The sequence below is a fragment of the Nansenia antarctica genome, assembly GCF_963989245.1.
Source record: "Nansenia antarctica genome assembly, chromosome: 19".
Lineage (NCBI taxonomy): Eukaryota > Metazoa > Chordata > Actinopteri > Argentiniformes > Microstomatidae > Nansenia > Nansenia antarctica.
Genome location: NC_137692.1, coordinates 22,988,281 through 23,012,168, shown reverse-complemented (window position 1 = coordinate 23,012,168; position 23,888 = coordinate 22,988,281). Strand labels below are relative to the sequence as shown.

Sequence of the window (23,888 nt, the reverse complement as noted above, 5' to 3'; positions counted from 1 at the left end):
GTTACCCTTGGAGTCTTGAGACACGGAGGTCGCCTTCGTCGCTGCCACGGAATCCCTTGGCGAATGGATTGTTCTCGATCTTCAGCTGTGTGATCTAAGGAGACAGCCAAACACATCTTATAGGATGAGGACAGTAATCCTCACACTGAACACTTCATACAAGCTCTTATACCAGACTTAGGGGAGGCTGGTGGAGATAGAAACCAGAGGACGGTTCTCATTGTAATGCATGAGGACTTGTATCAAACACGTGTGATTTCTGCCTTGTTTAAGAAGGCCACACCAGCCTTCCCTGGTTTGTGAAGAAGACACACGTACGGTACCTTGTGGTTCTGGTAGGACGTGACGGAGATGAAGGCGGTCTCGTGGAAGACGTGAGTGCAGTAGGCCGTGTTCTTGGAGCCGAAACCGTTGTTCTCGTCGGCCTTGACGATGTGAAGCCTGGGCTGGTATTTGTGCATAGAGTTCAGGATGATCTGTCACACACACAGAGAGAGAGAGAGAGTTAGACGAAGGGATGGAGATGGACGACAGAGAGAGGGGGGTGAGAGAGGGGGGTGAAGAGAGGGATGGAAATGGAGAGAGGGGGGGGGGGGGTGAGCGATAGAGAGGGATGGAGAGAGAAGAGAGGGAGGGGGGGAAGTGAGAGAATGGCTATTTCACTCTATCTATGGCAATTAGGGTTCCTAATTGAAAACAAGAATTGGCACACCCCTACCCTGCACGTGAACGCGCAAAAAGGAGGGGTAGGGCTAAAATCGACGGCAAAGGGGTGAAATGGGATTGGGCCTTACAGGAAATCGATGGACACAATACAAAGTCACTTTGAAAAACATAGTTCCTTACAAAACCTTTTTTTATGTACAAATGTTGGACAAATGTTTTGCTGGAAAAAGTAATAGCAAGACACAACCAATCAGAATACGATTTGAGAGTCACCATCCAAGTCACCATCTCCCAGTGGAGGCTGGTGGAAGTAGAAATCAGAGGACGGCTCATTGTAAATGCATGGAATGGAATAAGGAGTGTGTGTTTGATACCACAAGCCTGTCCTCCAATTTCTACCTCCACCAGCCTCCCCTGCCATCCCCCCGCCACCCTCTCAAAGCAACAGTGAAGGAACCGGTTGAGCCACACAGTCATATTCCATGTACATAGTCCAGTCTCAGGTTTAAGATGCGGTTTTCCTCTTGTAAGTTATAGGAATAGTTCTCACGTGGATGCCGGCTGCCAAGTGATGTCATTTTATGAGTTGAATTGGCTCCCATGTGTGAATGGAGCGATTGAGTTGCTCAGGTTTTCCACAGCTAGCCTTCCAGCAGGTATAATACCGTTTATGTTAGCTGTACTGTGTTGTACAGTACTGTACTAATGTTGATAGAGTACATTTATAACTTTACCTCTTTTTTTTTCTTCTTTTTTTTTTTAAAATATTGTTGATATCAAAACATGAACAATGGAAGGATAGGTCCTTTTATTTTTTGGGGGCAGGTTATGATCAGATGATCAGAAGACAGTTAAGTTGTCTAAATCTCATCAAGGAAAATGTTGTACAATCATACAGATTGCGGCTTTAACTACACATGACATTTAACTGTGCACATGCAGTGTTCTGTACCACTACTTTTTCACAGTTGAGTTGCAGTCCAAATGAACTGCACTGGTGTTAGTGTACCAGTCAACACCTGCTGAGTCAGCGAGCCCCAGGGTGTGAGGCTCATTGTAATGCATGGGATGGAATAAGGAATGGTTTAGAGAAATCGGAGGACGGGATCATTGTGATGCATCAGAACAGAGTCCGGAATATCCTCATTCCATTCCACGCTTTACAACCAGCCCATCCTCCCATGTCTCCCACCATCCCTCCCTCTACCCTCCCTCCCTCCACCTCCCTCCCTCCCTACACCTCCCTCCCTCCACCTCCCTCCCTCCCACCCTCCCTCCCTACACCTCCCTCCCTCCGTCCCTCCCTCCACCTCCCTCCCTCCCAGCCTCCCTCCATACTCCTACCTCCCTCCACCTCCCTCCCTCCTACCCTTCCTCCCTACACCTCCACCACCTGTGTTCAGCCTAGCCAGCGTGTTCAACCTAGCCAGTCGTGAGCTTAGAATGATAAGGTTCTATCTCCGTTTAGGGCAGTTCAGAGATATTGAGCGTCAACGTTTTTACATTCCATTATGTTTTGTGAGATGGAACCTTTGTATTTTATTAATTACTAACAAAACAAATTCAACATTTTTTAAAATAACACCACACAGGCATTAATAAACACCTAATGGATCAGATTATGTAAAAAAACTAAATTTTGACAAAAATTGAGATAGAACCTTATAATTCTAACGTCACGCAGTGTGTTCAGCCTAGCCAGCATGTTCAGCCTAGCCAACGTGGGTTAGGGTTAGCCTAGCCAGCGTGTTCAGCCAGGCGTTAGCCGCAGTGTGGCAGGGTCATCTCCAGCTCAGCTCTGTCAGGGCGGATGAGCGTCATCCTCCTCCCCCCCCACCGTCTGCCCTCTCTCTCTCTGTTTGCTTCCTCCCTCCCTCTCTCTCTATGCTTCACTCACATCTTCCACTCTCTCTCTCTCCCTCTCTCTCTCTTTCTCTTTCTCTCTCTCTCTCTCTGTCTCTCTCTCTCTCTCTCTCTCTCTCTCTCTCTCTCTCTCTCTCTCTCTCTCTCTCTCTCTCTCTCTTTCTGGCTTTCTCTCTCTCTCTCTCCCCACTGCCACCCCCTCCCTCCCCTCCTCACCTCCCAAACATGGAGCTAGGAAGCGGGGGCCAGGCCTTAGGTGCCTGTGGGGCTCACTGCTCCTCTGGGAACCAAACAGGTGAAGGCCTGGCAGGGGACAGGGAGCTATAAGAAAGTTTTGGTAGTATGATGTGTGGTAAGACATTTTTCTATGTGTATGTTATAATGTTGTACTTTAATTATTGTCATTGCCTCCTAGGGTGATAGTCAATTCACTTACTTGGATAGACCCTCAAGTTTCTGTTGTTCTATTGTGTCTTTTATATGGTTGTTTTTCATTGCATTGAAGCATCTGTATGTGTCATAGAAATTGATCGAGTAAAATTAATCAGTATATTTTCTTTTCATCCAATAGTGAACCTTATTGGATGAAAAGAAAATATACTGATTAATTCTTACTCAGATCAACTTTCTATGACACATACAGATGCTTCAATGCAATGCATGGAATGGTATCAGGAACGGTATCTCACACATGACTGTGCCTTAAAGGGATGGTTCCCTAGGGCCATCTCCGGGCCTTAAAGGGATGGTTCCTGGGGCCATCTCTGAGCCTTAAAGGGATGGTTCCTGGGGCCATCTCTGAGCCTTAAAGGGATGGTTCCTGGGGCCATCTCTGGGCCTTAAAGGGATGGTTCCTGGGGCCATCTCCGGGCCTTAAAGGGATGGTTCCCTAGGGCCATCTCTGGTCCTTAAAGGGGTAGTTCCCTAGGGCCATCTCTGGGTCTTAAAGGGATGGTTCCCTAGGGCCATCTCTGGGTCTTAAAGGAATGGTTCCTAGGGCCATCTCTGGGCCTTAAAGGGATGGTTCCTAGGGCCATCTCTGGGCATTAAAGGGGTAGTTCCTTAGGGCCATCTCTGGGCCTTAAAGGGATGGTTCCTGGGGCCATCTCTGGGCCTTAAAGGGATGGTTCCTAGGGCCATCTCTGGTCCTTCTTCTTCTTCTTCTTCTTCTTCGGCGTATGGGTAGTTGTTTTCCTCTCCACTCCACCAGGCTCGGGCCGAGGGGCTACCCTTTTACCACCCCGAGACCTGGTTGAGGGGCTCGCCCGGGCTATATTTCTGGACACCCCTCCAGAAGCCACGTCATCGTCTCGTCATCTAATACCGACAGACCATGCATCCCATTGGGTGGGTGGTACACCGGGCAATCCAGGATAATATGGTCTGCGGTTTGGTCCTCTGCGCCACACTCGCACGACGCATTTGGGGCCAAGCCCCATCTGTGCATTGATGAGCGGAAACGCCCGACGCCGGTCCGGAGACGATTGAGCCTCACCCAGGATAGCCTTGGCAAGTCCATCCCGAGGGGCTCAGCGCTGGCGACTGGGATGGGGTCGCGGAGTTTGGAGGTGTTAGCCTCCCACTCCGCGCGCCACATATAATCCGCCCATCCTGCCGCACTGATGTTGAGATCTCTGCATTGCTGCCTGAGATCCTGTGCGGCAGGCACAAATGGGTGTCTCGACTTGAGACGCCGGGAGGGCTCCGCTGTTATAGTGAGCCTATCATGGAGCAGATGGTTATTAAGCTCCACGGCCCGGCAGGCGAGACGTGCTGTGGCTCCCATGCGGCGGAGGCCTGCGGGCTGGATGCCTGCTAGGATGGGAAGGTTGTCCACGGGGGTAGGACGCAGGCATCCTGTCACAATGCGCAAGGCTTCGTTTATAGGCGAGTCGATGAGGCGGGTGTGGGCACTGCGACACCATACTGGGGCGCAGTATTCACTAGTTGAATAAACGAGGGCTAGGGCTGCCGTGCGCAAGGTCCTTGCGCCGGCGCCCCAGCCCGAGCCAACCAGTCGCCTCATCAACGCCACACGAGCTGTTAACTTCTTGCGCAGTGACTCGAGGTGTCGGCGAAACGTGAGCGTCCTGTCCAATGTCACGCCGAGATAGATTGGCTCAGCGGAACATGGCAGGGGAGTTCCATCTAGGTGTACTCTAAGCTCACGTTTAGCCTCTCTGTTGTTAAGGTGGAAGGCAGCCGACACCGTCTTTGCCTCGCTAAGCTTCAATCTCCATTTCCGGAAGTATGCCACTAGTGTCTGCATGTCCTGGCTCAGAATCCCCTCCACAGACTGCCAATTTCCAGCAGAGTACACCACTGCGAGGTCGTCTGCGTAGGCGTACTTCCGCGAGAGTGTGTTGGGCAGGTCATAGGTGTAGATATTATAGAGGAGGGGGGCCAGGACCGATCCCTGGTCCTTAAAGGGATGGTTCCCTAGGGCCATATCTGGGCCTTAAAGGGGTGGTTCCTGGGGCCATCTCCGGGCCTTAAAGGGATGGTTCCTAGGGCCATCTCTGGTCCTTAAAGGGATGGTTCCCTAGGGCCATCTCTGGTCCTTAAAGGAATGGTTCCCTAGGGCCATATCTGGGCCTTAAAGGGGTGGTTCCTGGGGCCATCTCCGGGCCTTAAAGGGATGGTTCCTAGGGCCATCTCTGGTCCTTAAAGGGATGGTTCCCTAGGGCCATCTCTGGTCCTTAAAGGAATGGTTCCCTAGGGCCATATCTGGGCCTTAAAGGGGTGGTTCCTGGGGCCATCTCCGGGCCTTAAAGGGATGGTTCCTAGGGCCATCTCCGGTCCTTAAAGGGGTAGTTCCCTAGGGCCATCTCCGGGCCTTAAAGGGATGGTTCCCTGGGGCCATCTCCGGGCCTTAAAGGGATGGTTCCCTGGGGCCATCTCTGGTCCTTAAAGGGATGGTTTCCTAGGGACATCTCTGGGCCTTAAAGGGATGGTTCCTGGGGCCATCTCCGGGCCTTAAAGGGATGGTTCCTGGGACCATCTCCGGGCCTTAAAGGGATGGTTCCCTAGGGTCATCTCTGGGCCTTAAAGGGATGGTTCCCTAGGGTCATCTCTGGGCCTTAAAGGGATGGTTCCTGGGGCCATCTCTGGGCCTTAAAGGGGTGGTTCCCTAGGGCCATCTCTGGTCCTTAAAGGGGTGGTTCCCTAGCGCCATCTCTGGTCCAACAGTAGCTGAGGAAGCCCAGCTCAGTGTTTTAGTGCTGATGTTGAGCAGGTGTGCAGCAGTAGCTAGGGGGGAGGCTGGGAGGAAGGAGATTAATGAGGGGGGATTTAAAGGGGTAAAGGGGTGGGGGGAGGGGGTTGGGACAACCTGCTGTGGTGGAGGGTCCAGCACTAGTCAGGGGAGGAGGCTTCCAGATAGAGGGTCCAAGACTAGGGGAGGTTAGAGGAGGAGGCTTCCAGATAGAGGGTCCAAGACTAGGGGAGGAGGCTCCCAAATAGAGGGTCCAGCGCCAAGATAGGAGTCTCTGAGATAGAGGATAGAGGGTCCAGGACTAGGGGAGGAGGCTCCCAGATAGAGGATAGAGGGTCCAGGACTAGGGGAGGAGGCTCCCAGATAGAGGGTTCAGGACTAGGGGGAGGAGGCTCCCCTGTGCCCCTGCTGGTGTGGGCGTCAGCAGGGCTTATCCAGGACTGGACGGGCCTCTCTCTCTCTCTCTCTCACTCTCTCTCTCTCATTCTCTCTCTCTCTCTCTCATTCTCTCTATCTCTCTCTCTCTCTCTCTCTCTCTCTCTCGTTCTCTCTCTCTCTCTCATTCTCTCTCTCCTCATTACTCGCCCTTATCACTGGCCGGGTGTTCCGCTCGTCTTGACAGCGGGCCCCAGCGCTGATCCGAGAGGTTATGAACCTAATGAGCTCGCCCACTGACAGGATGGCTTTGGACAAGCTATCCCAGAATCCCTCTGGGGCAGAGCGCTGCCACGGTCGCACTCCTCACCTCCCTCTGCGCCGAGCCGCGGCAAGATGCTTGCTTTCTCTCTCTTTCTCTTCCTCCCTCTCTTATGCGTTCACTCCATCTTGCCACTCTGGCTCTGCTTCTCTCTCTCTCTCTCTTTCTGGCTTTCTCTCACTCTCTGTCTCTCTCTGTCTGTCTCTCTCTCTCTCACACTCTCTGTCTCTCTCTCTCTCTCTCTCTCTCTCTCTCTCTCTACTCTCTCTCTACTCTCTCTCTCTCTTTGACTCTCCTGCCCTCTTTCTCAGTTCACCCTTCCCAAAAGGCAGCTTTATGACTTTATGACTCCTTGTTTAAAACACCCCTTTTGTTTCCGCTGTTATTTTAACGGTCAGCCTATTTAAGTCCCGTCCACTGTATGGTTTGGAGTAAATGAGCAGAATCCAACCGTCTGTTTTTCATGGCCGGGCGAAGTGAGGAAGCCTATTATGAAATTGTTGATTTGACCTACTTTGTGGCCTCGGAATAACCTCTCTCTCTCTGTCTCTCTGTCTCTCTCTCTCTCTCTCTCTCTCTCTCTCTCTCTGTCTCTCTGTCTCACTCTCTCTCTCTCTCTCTCTCTCTCTCTCTCTTTCTCGTAAAGATGGAGTTGACATGGATGTGAATGCTCAATCTGTTGATGGCTTTGATGCCATGGATGTGACAGGCAGGCCTACAGGAGCGACTTGACCGGGTGACAAACACCTTGAGGTGTCGCTGTCGTCACTTCTGGTTTCTCCCTCGGTTTCTCACTCGTGGTCTGGTGGCCTGGTTGCTTTAACACTTAATCAGCCATGAGAGGTCATTTGACACCTGTGAGTAACAAAAACATGTTATATCTTTGCACTCGATCACATTTCAGGACCCTCCTTTCATGACTTTTCCTAGATATGTGCGTTCTACCACCCAGTATCCTTACATTTTCAACATCACATCAGGATAAGCTAGTATAAAGCTATTTTGCCATTTTTCTGTGTAGAAAGCAGGCTAATTTACAAGCTGGCCAACTAGTGGTCGTTGTGTGTAAATAGCAGGTTAGCATTGTAAAGAGGCGTCTCTTTTAGTAAGTAAAAAGGCACGGCTGTTCTAGTGTTAAAGTCTGGTAGGGATCCTAACCAGGCCAGACTACCTGTAGTTTCCATGGGAGGCTGGTGGTGGAGGTAGAAATCGGATGACAGGTGGTGTTGAATACCATTCCTCATTCCAATCCATGCATGACAATGAGTCCGTCCTCCGATTTCTACCTCCACCAGCCCCCTAAGGGTGGGTCAGTCACACTGTGGAGAGTAGCCTTGTTTGTCAGAAATATTAATGATAACACAAAAAATGACTTTTTAAGTGAAAAGTTATGAACACAACCACCCATAACATCACCTTGATGCACTCAAAAGGTTTTCCAGCACACAGTTGATTGATACCTGCTATCGTGACGTATGTTGGTCTACTCTTCTTCAAACAACATGTTCACCACTGGGCAGTTTGCTTCAAGGATTCAAGCCCAGTTTAGGTCTTAACACTGAACCCCCAATGTCAATTAAAGCAAGTTACGTTGACTTCAACCCAGTCATGTGGCAGTGGCTTATTTCAGGGCTTACTACTGTATATATCCCAAATCCTGGCCAGTTAGAGCTGTGCTGCGTCTAGTGGATTTGTCTATTGGACAGTGTCTCCTGGAAGAGCCAGTAGATAGACAGCTGGTTGGTCACTGGTGAGTCAGTGGCCAGTGGTCTGGACTAGAAGCCTGTTTACAGCACTCGAGGCTGATGGAGGATGGGTCCAGGTGTTCTAGGTCATGTCTAGTGGTTCTAGTAAGTTATTCTAGGTCTGGTCTAGCTGTTCTAGTTAGTCTAGTTGGTCTAGTTGTTCTAGTTGGTCTACATCTAGTTGGTCTAGGGGCCGGTTTCACAGACAAGGCTTAAGCCTAATCCTAGACTAAAAAACATCTTCAATGGAGATTTTACATTGAAAGTGTGATTTAGTCCAGGACTAGGCTTAAGCCTTGTCTCATATGTTCTAGGTCTAGTTGTTCTAGGTCTAGTTGTTCTAGGTCTAGTTGTTCTAGGTCTAGTTGGTCTAGTTGTTCTACGTCTAGTTGGTCGTGGGTCAGGGTCAGACATCACTAGACCATCACTGCTAATCATTAATCTCTGAGGTGTCACTGAGGAATTCCAGAACCCCACATTGTCAGAAACCCAACATGCTGGAATTCCAGGGGCAGGCCGTCCCACAAGATAATGTAAAACAAAGACTAAATCTCTGGGCATGGAGAAAGTTGTGCATTTTATATGCTGAGACGTTTTCTTGGCATAGTGTCTTTGTTTGTCTTTGTTTCTGTCCACCCTGGGAATTATTGTTTTTGTCCCGTGTTGAGGTTGCTTTTCTAGGTCTGGTGTGGTGTAGTTGGTCTAGTGCAGGGGTCGCCAAACTGCGGCTCCGGAGAAGCATGCAGCTCTTTTGACCCCGTCTCCAGTGGCTCCCTGTGGCTTTGACCACAAATGATATGGAAATGAACGGTTCTCAACGGTTATTTTTTAAACATTGTCATTTTCATTTATCATTGTTGCAAGTGATTCTTACATTCTCCAAGTGTATGTGTAGCCTATACAGCAATTTTATATTTCAGCTATTTCGAACTAAAAAGTGCGTTAAGGCGTACCTACGTTAACCGCCAGGCACCTTTTCCTCTTAATTTTGTAGAACGTCATTGGTGGTGGCTAATAGCTAGTGGTGGCTGATAGTTTATTAATCTTACTAATAGCTAATAGTCTTGAGTCTCTCTAGCTATGGATTCCAAAACCCAAAAAAGAAAAATGGCGGAGGAAAATAGAGAATTGAATAGTGCTTGGCCAGAGGGGTCCAGGTGGTTGTTGGTCAGCTTGAGCTTCTGGAAGGACACCAACTGCCTCATCCAGTGGGCTCCCGTGGCCGGGGAGTCTGGGTGCACGTACAGCCTACCTGGCATTGCTTTTACTCGCTGTTGGCTTCCCGTGTTTGCTTGATCTGCTCCGAGAAATAAGCTAACAACAAAACCAGGACTAATATTGAAAGACAGTTCCAGAACAACCACACTGCATTTGCTGAAAGGTATCCGGCTAGGGATGAGAGGAAGAGAGAGATGAGAGGAAGAGAGAGATGAGAGAAAGAGAGAGATGAGAGGAAGAGAGAGATGAGAGGAAGAGAGAGATGAGAGAAAGAGAGAGATGAGAGAAAGAGGGAGATGAGAGGAAGAGAGAGATGAGAGAAAGAGAGAGATGAGAGAAAGAGGGAGATGAGAGAAAGAGAGCTGAGAGGAAGAGGGAGATGAGAGAAAGAGAGAGATGAGAGAAAGAGAGAGATGAGAGAAAGAGGAAGATGAGAGAAAGAGAGAGATGAGAGAAAGAGAGAGATGAGAGAAAGAGGGAGATGAGAGAAAGAGAGCTGAGAGGAAGAGGGAGATGAGAGAAAGAGAGAGATGAGAGAAAGAGAGAGATGAGAGAAAGAGAGAGATGAGAGAAAGAGGAAGATGAGAGAAAGAGAGAGATGAGAGAAAGAGAGAGATGAGAGAAAGAGGGAGATGAGAGAAAGAGAGCTGAGAGGAAGAGGGAGATGAGAGAAAGAGAGAGATGAGAGAAAGAGAGAGATGAGAGAAAGAGAGAGATGAGAGAAAGAGGGAGATGAGAGAAAGAGAGAGATGAGAGAAAGAGGAAGATGAGAGAAAGAGGGAGATGAGAGAAAGAGAGAGATGAGAGAAAGAGAGAGATGAGAGAAAGAGAGAGATGAGAGAAAGAGGGAGATGAGAGAAAGAGAGAGATGAGAGAAAGAGAGAGATGAGAGAAAGAGAGAGATGAGAGAAAGAGAGATGAGAGAAAGAGAGAGATGAGAGAAAGAGAGAGATGAGAGAAAGAGAGAGATGAGAGAAAGAGAGAGATGAGAGAAAGAGAGAGATGAGAGAAAGAGGGAGATGAGAGAAAGAGGGAGATGAGAGAAAGAGAGAGATGAGAGAAAGAGAGAGATGGGAGAAAGAGAGAGATGAGAGAAAGAGAGAGATGAGAGAAAGAGAGAGATGAGAGAAAGAGAGAGATGAGAGAAAGAGGGAGATGAGAGAAAGAGAGAGATGAGAGAAAGAGGGAGATGAGAGAAAGAGGGAGATGAGAGAAAGAGGGAGATGAGAGAAAGAGAGAGATGAGAGAAAGAGAGAGATGGGAGAAAGAGATAGATGAGAGAAAGAGAGAGATGAGAGAAAGAGAGAGATGAGAGAAAGAGAGAGATGAGAGAAAGAGAGAGATGAGAGGAAGAGGGAGATGAGAGAAAGAGAGAGATGAGAGAAAGAGAGAGATGAGAGAAAGAGAGAGATGGGAGAAAGAGAGAGATGAGAGAAAGAGGGAGATGAGAGAAAGAGGGAGATGAGAGAAAGAGAGAGATGAGAGAAAGAGAGAGATGAGAGAAAGAGAGAGATGAGAGAAAGAGAGAGATGAGAGAAAGAGGGAGATGAGAGAAAGAGAGAGATGAGAGAAAGAGAGAGATGAGAGAGAGAGAGAGAGCGATTTCGGAACTGCTGCGGGAAGCAGAGCTGAGCAAATGTACTTTTAAGAACTGGATCAAATTACAAAATGTACCCATAATTTCCTCATGCGAACAGAGCCAGATAACAGTATCAAACCACCTAAAGGTTAAAAGGCACCAGAATATAGGAAATGACTCTATCTACTGTTAATTGTTTTGTTTTTTTTAATCTAGGGGAGAACCCCCAGCCCCCCATTACACTGTCCTAGTTTTGAACCTTTTAATTGTTATTTTATTGCACATGTTTTTATGTTTTATGGATTTACCATTTTGTAAAGAACAATATGTTTGGTTGTATGCATATGTGCTGCATGGTTAGCATATGTGTTGCATGGTTAGCATATGTGCTGCATGGTTAGCATATGTGCTGCATGGTTAGCATATGTGCTGCATGGTTGTATGCATATGTGTTGCATGGTTGTATGCATATGTGTTGCATGGTTAGCATATGTGTTGCATGGTTAGCATATGTGCTGCATGGTTAGCATATGTGTTGCATGGTTGTATGCATATATGTTGCATGGTTAGCATATGTGTTGCATGGTTAGCATATGTGTTGCATGGTTAGCATATGTGTTGCATGGTTGTATGCATATGTGTTGCATGGTTAGCATATGTGTTGCATGGTTAGCATATGTGCTGCATGGTTAGCATATGTGTTGCATGGTTAGCATATGTGTTGCATTGTTAGCATATGTTCTGCATGGTTAGCATATGTGTTGCATGGTTAGCATATGTGTTGCATGGTTGTATGCATATGTGTTGCATGGTTGTATGCATATGTGTTGCATGGTTAGCATATGTGTTGCATGGTTGTATGCATATGTGTTGCATGGTTAGCATATGTGTTGCATGGTTGTATGCATGTGTGTTGCATGGTTAGCATATGTGCTGCATGGTTGTATGCATATGTGCTGCATGGTTAGCATATGTGCTGCATGGTTGTATGCATAATGTGCTGCATGGTTAGCATATGTGCTGCATGGTTGTATGCATATGTTGTGCAGAAATACATTTGCCTTGCCTAAGACATTACAATGAATGCAGATTTGCACCTATTATGTAGATGTTGATAGGCTAATTTAGACTTAATATGCTGTGTTACCTTCATTATAAGGTTCAAATATGTTTTGTAGCTCCAGACAGATTTGTATATTTTTTGGGGGGCCAGAAATGGCTCTTTTGATAGTAAAGGTTGCAGACCCCTGGTCTAGTGGGAGGTAGGAAGGTAAGGCTGTAGGTCTTCGGGGGAATCCCCAAAAATGTTGTCTCGTGAGTTGATTGCGGGCTATGACAACATTTAATGATGTCCAAGTGTATTCTAATCTCCTACAATATGTGTGTATTCTAATCTCCTACAATATGTGTGTATTCTAATCTCCTACAATATGCTCTTATTGGTTGGATATGAACCCCAAAACTGTGCAATATAGATTCAGGTGCAATACACAGATGTTTGTCTTCAAACACAAAAAAAGTATTTTTTTAAATCATATCAATCATCTCAGGGGTTCCCGACCCCAAGTTTGGAAACTCGTGAGCTTAGAATGATAAGGTTCTATCTCCGTTTAGGGCAGTTCAGAGATATTGAGCGTCAAAGTTTTTACATTCCATTATGTTTTGTGAGATGGAACCTTTGTATTTTATGAATTACTAACTAAAAAATGTCAACATTTTAAAAAATAACACCACACAGGCATTAATAAACACCTAATGGATCAGATTATGTAAAAAACTCAATTTTGACAAAAAATGGAGATAGAACCTTATAATTCTAACGTCACGGATTGCTGCTGTTCTGTAGGTGTCACTCACGTGGCCAAAGGGGTCCAGGTGGTTGTTGGTCAGCTTGAGCTTCTGGAAGGACACCAACTGCCTCATCCAGTGGGCTCCCGTGGCCGGGGAGTCTGGGTGCACGTACAGCCTACCTGGCATGGCGGGCTCTGCCTTACCCGCAACCATCCTGACGAGAGGGAGAGAGGGGGGGGAGGAGGGAGGGGGGGGAGGAGGGAGGGGGGGGGGGGGGGGGGAGGAGGGAGGGGGGAGAGGAGGGAGAGAGGGGGGGGGAGGAGGGAGGGGGGGGGAGAGAGGGGGGGGGGGAGGGAGAGGGAGAGGAGGGAGTGGGGGGAGAGAGAGAGAGAGAGAGAGAGGGGGGAGAGGAGGGGAGAGAGAGGGGGGAGAGAGAGAGAGGGGAGAGGAGGGGAGAGAGAGAGAGGGGGAGAGGAGGGAGGAGGGAGGGGGGGGAGAGGAGGGAGTGGGGGGGAGAGGAGGGAGAGAGGGAGAGGAGGGAGGAGGGAGGGGGGGAAGAGGAGGGAGTGGGGGGAGGAGAGAGGGGGGGGGAGGAGGGAGGGGGAGGAGGGAGGGGGGAGAGGAGGGAGTGGGGGGAGAGAGAGAGGGGGGAGAGGAGGGAGAGGAGGGGAGAGGGAGAGAGGAGGGAGTGGGGGGGAGGGAGAGAGGGGGTGAGAGAGGGGGAGAGGGAGAGGGTGGGGAGAGAGGGAGAGAGACAAACACACACATTGTAATTGCAAAGCGTAATTTGTCATCCTATGAACATCCTATGTTACAGTTGAGTTTAACATTCCGTTGTCAGTTGATCTGGTTGTTGTTGATGAACCAAACATGGCCGCCGGTCATAATCAAGGAATACTGATTTGAATACAAATGGAATGTCAGTTCTATGAATTCTACTTCTATGGGCCAATAAAATCATCATCATCATCAATATCAGCAGCAGTAGACGCAGCACCCTTTGACATTAGATAAGATATGATGATGATGATGATGATGATGAAGATGATGAAGGTTGCATTACATATCATGATGATGACGATGATGATGAAGGCTGTCGTGTACCATTTGGAAGTCAGAGGTTTCGGCCTATCTGTCGAGAGGCAACTTCAACCCCTCTGTAGCCTGATCCAGCAACACTCCTATCGTCCACCCCTATGACCAACTGACCGCACGGCCCACACCCCCCCACACCCCCCCACACCCCACCCATACTCAACCAGAGCGCTGGAAGCCTGTGTTATACAGAACACATGTACAGTAATGATACAATCACACGAGCGGCGGCCTCAGCCCTCACACTGAGGGGTTTAAGCCCCTTAGACTCAGGGGGGGGAGGGGGGCTTTGACATCACTACTAATCATGCTTCTCCAAAGTGTCGCTGAGGAACTCCAGACCTCCACACTGGGCAAAATGCTGAAATTCCATCGACCATCACCATCCCACAAGATCTGGAACAAACGGCTGTTAAACTTTTGGTTTTTTTGAAGGCTTTTTTTTCATGGAGAGAGGTTTTCTTTATTTTTTTTTGCTTTTTTTGGTTGCTTTTTTTTGGTCCACCCGGGGTAGTAGGGTGAAACTTTTGGTCAAATGAACGCACGGTGCCAGCGTTTTTGGTTGGGCGGAGCTTAACGTTACTGTGGCTTATAATTGCAGCCCCCCCCCCCCCATCCCCCCCATACACACACACACACCCAGACGCAGGGTCAATGGGAGGACAGTGTGTACAGCCCAGCTGTTTTCAGCCCGCTGGCTTGCCAGTACCCTGCGGTAACCAACAGTGTGCTAATGACGTTCTGCAGCAACAGTTACTCTCTGATTCGGCTGTGGCAGTGGAGTGAACAAAGGGAGCATGCATGCTATTAAACATGACCTGGATGAGCTGGAACCTACACCCACACGCACACTGGCACACACACCATCATTATCTTGACTCAGAAACACACACACACGCACACACACACACACACACACATTTAATATCTTTATTTGCGTTCACATTTTACAATAAAATTCTTGAACACAAACAGTATTAGTTGCACCAGCATAGGACACTCGATAATTCAAGCTTTAAATCTGTCTATGGGTACAGGTAGCAGCGTCTCCTCCATTGTGGCGGCTGCCAATTATTGCTGATATTGAGCAAAATTTTGCCACGGCCTTTGCTTTAGGCTTGGGAATTCCTGCCATCTGCAACCCCCTGACGACTAGTCTGTGGACATTACCAAGGCTTCCAAATATAAACACTAATAGTTTACATTTGTACCCAAGCTGTACAATGGCATCTTTGAGTGGATGGTACTTCACAACTTTGGTAAGAAAGGCCTCTTCTAGGCTATAGTCAAACGCGCAACCCACTTCCAAAATGATGACCTCACACACACACACACACACACACACACACACACACACACACACACACAACTGCTTTCAGAATGCCATGTTTCTGCTGTAAATGCAGAAACACCTTGTGTGCGGTCGAAGGCTTTTTTCTGCCTTCCGTTTTTCACAGGAATGATGATGAAAATGACAGTTAATAAACCTGTCGCTCTCCTTTCCTTTAATATTCATTTCATTTCGTTTCATTTCAAACCTTTATTTATTCTCAAAAGGACAATTGAGGTCACCCTCATTTCCAATGTTGTCGAGACGTACAGAATAATCAACAAGTTATTCAACAGTTAACAATAAACGTTGATCAATCAAAGAATCTGTTTACACGGTAAACATAACACATAATAAAATATAAAGACATAAAGTACAGAATATAGCTCAACTAAAAACAATTGCAAACTGTTGCAGGCAGATCAGCAATGACATTTTCTAAAACTCCCAAAGGACAAAGGTGCATTCCTCTTCAGCGTGAGCTCATTCCAGATCATTCCAAGCAGCAGCAGGAGCATTATAGCGAAAGGCTGACTTTCCAAGTTTGGTCCAATCAAGTTTGGTCCAATCAAGTTTGGTCCAATCAAGTAGTGATGTCAGATAAGGAGGTAGCTTTCCTGTAATGGCCTTAAAGATAAGTAGATACCAAGGGTTTATTCTGTCTATCTGCCAGAGAAGACCGAGCCACTTTCTCATATAAGCTGCAGTGGTGAGTATCATATCTGTCACCCGTGATCATTCTAAGAGCAGCATGATAGACAGAATCCAAAGGTTTAAGAGCTGAGTGAGCAGCACCTCTATAAACCACATCTCCATAACCCAGGACCGATAGACAGACTGCTTCCTAACCCTGGTTCTGTTCCTGTATAAGAAACACATTTTTCTGCCTCAATTTACAAGCAAGATTGTCTATATGATGTTTAAATGAAAATGTTTCATCTAGCCAGATTCCAATATATTTATATCCTGTAACCTTCTCTATGACAGACCCATTTCTAGCCAAAATATGCAAACTATTTTGAGAAATATCTCTGGCCCTAGAGAACACCATACATTTAGTTTTGCTCGCATTAAGGCCAATGAGCTCATCTTGCAGAGCGTTAAATGAGAGTTGTAGATTGTCAATAGTTGATTGTACAGAGTCTGCAATGCAGTAGATGCGTACAGATGAGCTTGACAACCACTCAGGGATAAAATAATGTAATTAACATAAATTGTGAATAAAACAGGGCCCAGGATTGACCCTTGTGGAACACCTTTTCTAATGGGTAATAATTCCGACCGGGCTCTCCCCACTTTCACACATTGTTGTCTACCAGATAAATAGCTCTGGAACCAACCAAAAGCATTGCTATCAAAACCAACACTGTATGGTCTATTTAAAAGAAGAGAATGATCAACCGTATATCGAATGCTTTTGACAGATCAATAAATACGGTGTTTCTTTTTGTCTAGGGCGGATACTATATCATTAACAACCGAGGTGGTGGCCGAGATTATACTATGATTAGCCGTTTTCCAATTACTAGGAATTATGCCTGTTGACATAGAAAGATTAAATAAATATGCTATTTGTCCTGTAATTACTGTGGCTGTTAATTTGAGGGGAAAAAAGGATCCAAGTTATCCTCCCCAGTTGAGTGCAATAACTCAAAAACAACACTAATAGAAATAGGCGCAAAGGGAAACTGAGAGGCATGCCTCACATTATATTTATAACCACAATCACCAGGAGGAGGCTTTTCACAATCATCATCATCAAACATGTCCAGCCCAGGCGAAGTGGCTGTTGAAGGCCAAGCAAACCTCATTCTTTTCATTTATCAAGCAACCATTATATTTGACCATTTTAGGTAAGGAAACAAGGAGAGTTAACTGCCTTAAAAAAATGTGTTGGATCTGAATACGAACTTGTAATTAAATCAAAATAATAACTTGATTTAGCATCCTCACAGATGAACCTGTCTACAAATTAACCAGTGGGATGGATCGCCAGAGCGTTCAACCACACTGACTATGTTTAGCCCATGGCTGGAGGCAGCAAGTATCTGGACTCACGCTCCATCTCCCCATTCCAGTCTGGGGGAGGAGGGGGGAGGGTGGAGGAGAGAGAGAGAGAGAGAGAGAGAGAGAGAGAGAGAGAGAGAGAGAGAGAGAGAGAGAGAGAGAGAGAGAGAAGATAGAGAGAGAGAGAGAGAGAGAGAGAGAGAGAAAGAGAGAGAACGAGCGAGAGAGAGAGAGATAGGAGGTGGAGGGGAGAGAGAGATAGAGATAAGAGAGAGGAGAAAGAGGTGAAGAGAGAAGAGAGAGAGGAGGTGGAGGAGAAAGAGAGAGAGAGGTGAGGTGAAAGAGAGGAGGTGGGGGAGATAGAGGAGGTGGAGGAGAGAGGGAGAGAGAGAAAATGTGTTCATCACCTCTGATACACAAACCAACAGGACATCTGTGAAAGGACTAGGGAGACAGTAGGTGTATACTATAGTCTATACTAGACTATGTCCCTCTTGTTTGCACACACACACACACACACACACACACACATTCACACACAGACACAAAGACAGAAACACACACACACACACACCCTGTTTGGGTGGATTTCACATAAGTACCAACTAGGTTGTTACTGGTGAGGAGGCAGGGAGAGGGGGAGAGAAAGAGAAGGTGGGGGAGAGAGAGAGGAGGAGGAGAAAGAGAGAAGAGATGGAGGAGGGAGGAGGTGGAGGAGGGAGAGAGGGGGTGGGAGAGAAAGGAGGGTGAGAGAGTGAGGAGGTGGGGGTGAGAGAGAGAGAGGAGGAAGGGGGGAGAGAGAGGAGGTGGGTGAGAGAGTGAGGAGGTGGGGGTGAAGGACAGAGAGATGTGGGAGAGAGGTGTGAGAGGAGAGAGAGGAGGTGGGGTTGAGAGAAAAGAGGGAGAGAGAGTGGAGGAAGGGGAAAGAGCTCTACTTCCCTGGGAAGTCGGCCCTTTTCAAGACTTCTCCATCACAGTAGAGAACTCCACTGTGACCTCCTCCCAGACAGCCAAGAATCTTGGGGTGCACCTTGACAACCTTATCCTGTGCATCAAAGCGACAGCGCACTCCTGTAGATTTTTCCTCTACAACATCCGAAAGATACGTCCATTCCTCACGAGAGAAGCAGCACAGCTCTTTGTCCAGACACTTGTCATCTCCCGCCTTGACTACTGCAACACACTTTTGGCCGGCCTCTCCCCGCCACCGCCATCAGACCTCTGCAGCTCATCCAGAATGCTGCTACCTGTCTGTTGTTCAATCTCCCGAATTCTCCCATGTCACCCCCCTCCTCAGCACCTTGCACTGGCTCCCGGTAGCAGCTCGCATCAGATTCAAAATGTTGGTGCTCGCCTACCGGGCGGTAAAGGGAACAGCCCCTCCCTACTTTCAAGCAATGGTCAGCTTCCAAACTCCAGCCCAATCACTCCGTTCTTCCATCTCCACTGGCCACCTGGCAACACTGCCTCTACTAGTTGGGGGCCTTAGGGCTATATGAGGCTATGTTCGTGCAAATTTGTGCAAAAGCACCAGATTTGGCCCAGATGTAGCTCAGAGTTATGCTCTAATGATTTAGCCAGGGCGCCCGAGCCAACGACCACCAGGGTCGCCATGGCAGCCAAATCAATATGGCCGCCCTCCGAAAAAGGTTTTGGCTATAACCTTTGAACCAAATGAACTAGAAATGCAAGCCTGGTGTCTATTTTATGTTTTATGACTATTAGAAACACATTGGAATGCTTATATTTATGATTGGGTGTGTCTGGACCCCTAATTTGCATATTTCCAAGATGGCAACTACCCGAAAGTGAGTTTTATCATATAGTTGGGGGCCTTAGGGCTATATGAGGCTATGTTCATGCAAATTTGTGCAAAAGCACCAAATTTGGCCCAGATGTAGCTCAGAGTATACCAGGATGTAGTAGTCGCACTGTTCAATCACAGCTTTTCACTGTCTTGTCGCCCCAGTGGGATGAGCTGCTGTCAGTCACCTAGTCTTCTTGACTGTCCCTCCTAAGACCACGTCACCCTCCACTACCCCTCTGTAGAGTTCCTCTACTGTCAATAATGAAGAAAATGTAATAACAATCCTTCCTTTTTCTAGCATTGTGACTACCCCTGGTCCTAGCATCGATTTTTGCTTATGATGACTGATGTATAGATGATTCACTTACTTTAGACAAATGGTGAGCTTAGAATTATAAGGTTCTATCTCCGTTTAGGGCAGTTCAGAGATATTGAGCGTCAAAGTTTTTACATTCCATTATGTTTTGTGAGATGGAACCTTTGTATTTTATTAATTACTAACTCAAAAATGTCAACATTTTAAAAATAACACCACACAGGCATTAATAAACACCTAATGGATCAGATTATGTAAAAAACTCAATTTTGACCAAAAATATAATTCTAACATCACGAAATGTCTTTAGACAAATGTCTAATGAAAAAGAGCGAGGAGAGAAGGCAAAAGGGAGAGAGGAGGGAATGTGAGAGGGGAGAAGCCGAGAGACTGGAGGTACAGGAGGCGTCCATGACTCACCACTTGTTGTCACAGAACTTGTAGCGGTGGTCATCCGCAGGGACGACGTCTGTCAGGAGGATGTACTTGGTCTTGGGGTTCATCCCCGTCACCTTCACCTTGTAACTGGGGAACATCCTCCTTCAAAACAGCATGAGAGAAAGAAAGTCACCGACTTGTAACCCAAATGTAACCAGTCAAAGTTAATGCCAAAACTTAACTGGTCAAAGTTAATGTCAAAACTTAACCAGTCGTGGTTAATGCCAAAACTCAACCAGTCAAAGTTAATGCCTAAACTTAACTGGTCAAAGTTAATGCCAAAACTCAACCAGTCGAAGTTAATGCCAAAACTTAACCAGTTAAAGTTAATGCCTAAATGTAACCAGTCGTGGTTAATGCCTAAACTTAACCAGTCAAAGTTACGCAAGTCGTAATTCCAAACCCAAGTCGTAATTCACATAATTCTTAAGTAACAAAATTATTTTGACCATGTGGTCAATGTGGTCAAACGCTGGTATTAACGATACCCCAGATCGTATTTCCAGGTCTGCAGAATCAATCCCTCAGAATGTAATACTTTTTAGATAGGGTAACACAAACTACAACACATTTCACATCCTTCAATCATGATGAAGGCATTGGTGAAGTGTGTCTGCCTCGACTGTTAACAAAGCTGGCTGCCCCGCCAGTGTTAGCTGAACAGTGAAGACAGTACAGTTCACCAGTAAGCTAACCTAATAACTAGCTAAGATAATACCTAGATAAGCTAATAACTTGCTAAGCTAATACCTAGATAAGCTAATAGCCACTGGCGGACTCAGGGGGGGGGCAGGGGGTGCGACCGCCCCTCCTGGTGCCCCCACGGTTGTAAAACGTCTGTCTTAAGTGCCCTTTTGAGTGTCAAAAATGCCCTTTTGAGTGGCGAAAATGCCCTTTTGAGTGGCGAAAATTAGAGGACGTGCCCTATTGGCTGCCCTTCCAATGGTCTAAACTTGACCATGTGCACTGATGGGGTCCCATGTTGTGCAGTAGGTGCCCTTTTTTTCTTTTCGCCCCCACTCCCTTCAAACAGCCTGAGTCCGCCACTGCTAATAGCTATTAATTGTTAGCATCTCACTAATGTCGGTGACATGTAGTTGGCAAGCAGCTGGCAGGCTGTCACATTGATTGGTTAGATGGGCTTTCAGTCAACCACCAAGGATACACATCTAGTCAGTCGTGACTCGTGAGGCTTCTGAGCTGAGGATAATTTATGAATGAATAAAAGTTCATTTAATTAAAATTTTCTTTGAAACGTCGTAATATAAGATTGAAATGTGGGTTTGTGGTACATTGTTGTTGCTCTGAGCGTAATTAAATTAAAACTTAATTTTAGTCCGACTTCAAAGGGGCAATCTGGGATTCAGACAGTAACTAAGTGGTCTCCAGACACTTTGTTGGTAAACAGGGATGGGACTGAGAACCACTCTCAAATGCAGACAGAGCTATAAAAACAAATATGATAAATTTAAAAGTTGTCAAAATTGATATAAATACATATATAAACTATGACAGGTTGGGCTTATAAGTAGTTTGGGCTCATACGCAGTTTGTTGACCTGTTTGTAAGATCATAATAAACAGTTATAACATCAATCATATGATATGTAGTCTGGCGGCTTGACAAACTGAGCTTGTATGAGGTTACATTGTTATCATTAAACGCTTCCAAACCCATTTATAACAGGCAGGCTTGTGGAAAGTGTTAGCGATTCTGTTCGTGCCTGGCACTCATTTACATCCCTACAGACGATATATTTCGGGAGGGATCGACTTCTTCTGATGGTTCTTGGAGAGTGCCTGCCGCTCTATAAAAAAACGTGTGGGAATGTGAAGGAGCTCTCATACGTACGACAGAGTCTTAAGAATGACAGATAGAATATGCTAATATACTGAAGCAAGACAAGAACATAAAACACATGAATGGCGCTACCTTCCGTGACCTCTCTCCTGAATAACAGCTCTCTCCTTTTTCATCCCGTCTGCGTCAAAGTAGCAAAGTCGCAAAGGGTATCCAGAGCCCCTTATAAACCCCTAAGTGCTTTTTAATGGCGGCTCGGATTGGACACCGCTTCGGTTTGTACAGCCGGGGAACTCGCCGTTGCCCCCGGAGAGTTTTGGTCAAAGGGCCTGCAGTTTATCTTTCCGTTGCCCCTGGCAACAGGTTCAAATAATAGGACACACACACAGACACACACACACACACACACACACACACACACACACTAGTGGAAGACGTGTCATAATCCCTGGATGGATGATGGTTAAAGCACCCACGCACACACGCACTCACACACACATTCATACGTGTGTACGTACACACAAACCCACACACACCCCACCTCACACACACACACACGCGCACATACGAATGCACACACACACCACTACTTCACACATACACACACACACACACACACACACCCTTGACCGATCCTATGACTCTCCTATTTTCTGCTCTGACTTACTGCGCCTGACATCGGAGCCTAAAAGCTGGCCTTGGATCACGTTACTGTAGTCTAAACACCGCCCCTCCGTAAGAGAGGTAGGTAATCCCTGTCCCCCCTCTCTGTCAGGCTCCAAATCCAACCACGGATACCAGGCACCGGGCCTGAGTCATGGTCACAAAAGAGCCGGTCTAATCTGAGGGGAACAGCCGAAACAGACCCCTGGCTCCGGCTCATCCCAGCCCCACCTAAGCTCCACCGTCCAACACCCCCCCCCCCACACACACACACCCCCACAACCCCCACCCACCCTATGGGCCCTGTATCAACAGATGAAGAGGCCTTTCTAGTTGACAGTTGAAACAGACACACACACACAGAACACTGGGTAACCCAGTCCGCCATTCTCGCTCTGTCAATCAGCACATCCATCGGAGTCATGTCATTATTCAATTTCCAACCGACAAATACCTACAGCACTCTCGCTGAGAAATGGTGGGTTAACCATTGAACACCTCAGCTCTGTGGAAACCCTAGAATAATGAATTATTATTATTATAATAATAATAATAATTAGCACAATGGAAATAACGCTCGTTAGGGGGACGTAGAGGTAGCAGAGCGACCATCTCCCTGACAGAATCATTCATTGTCGGAATCTTCTCCCCTCGAAAAAGGACCTGAATGAACGTGACGCCAGTGTCACAGCGAAACAGAGCTTGAGTGGGACCGTGGTGAGAGTATGGAGAGAGAGAGAGATCAGTTTAGCCAAGTGTGTCAGAAAAGGAGAAGGAGGGGGGGAGGAGGAGGAGGGAGACGATGCGGAGGGTGAAGATGGGATGATGTGCTGGGATGTTGGGATGTTGCTCCGGGCAACTGTGATGGGCGGGAAGGGGGAAGGGGGGGGGTTGGGGGTTGGGGGCTTCACCGGATCACATGGCATGTCTAACGGCTAATGGGGATCCTGGATGACAGCACACAGTCTGATGATGACAGATGTGTGTGGCCGCAATAGAAGGAGAAGTAGAAGCTGTCTGTCACACAGCCGTGATGGAGGACAGGAGGGGGGGAGGCTGGTGGAGGAGGGGGACACCACCGGAGGACTGGATCATTGTGATGCAAAGGAATGGAATGAGGATGGATTCCGTCATCCAATGAATGAGCCCCGTCCTCCAATGTCCACCTCCACCAGCCTCCCCTGATAAAGGAGGTCACACTGGCCGTCCCCTATGAGGGCAGAGCCTCTCTGAACTGTTGTGTGTGTGTGTGTGTGTGTGTGTGTGTGTGTGTGTGTGTTGTGTTGTCATCAGAAAGACAATATAGAGAACAATGTGCAGGAAAGACTCACTCCTAATCAGCTGATTCTCCAGCTGAAGGTGTGTGTGACTGTGTGTGTGTGTGTGTGTGTGTGTGTGTGACTGTGTGTGCGTGTGTGTGTGTGTGTGTGACTGTGTGTGTGTGTGTGTGTGACTGTGTGTGTGTGTGTGTCTGTGTGTGTAGATGAGCATGCCTGAGAGCATGTGTAGAGGAGAAAGGAATGAGAAATTGCAAAGGGGAGTGTGTATGATATCAGTGTCAGGGTGTATGTACGTATGTGTGCGTGTGTGTGTGTGTGTGTGTGTGTGTGTGTGTGTGTGTGTGCGAGCGTGCATGTGTGTGTGTGTGTATGTGCGTGT

The 23,888-nt window shown here is 47.3% G+C and overlaps 1 protein-coding gene across 1 annotated transcript in view; it reads right to left on the bottom strand.

Moving 5' to 3' along the window:
- Positions 1-23,888, bottom strand: part of tbx4 (T-box transcription factor 4) — a gene marked incomplete at both ends in the record, with an annotated part of 31,180 nt that overhangs the window by 2,168 nt on the left and 5,124 nt on the right. The window contains 4 exons of the mRNA XM_080549265.1: positions 6-94; positions 324-476; positions 12,840-12,987; positions 19,749-19,868. Coding sequence (XP_080405391.1) covers positions 6-94; positions 324-476; positions 12,840-12,987; positions 19,749-19,868 — 510 coding nt within the window. The remainder of the gene's footprint in view (positions 1-5; positions 95-323; positions 477-12,839; positions 12,988-19,748; positions 19,869-23,888) is intronic.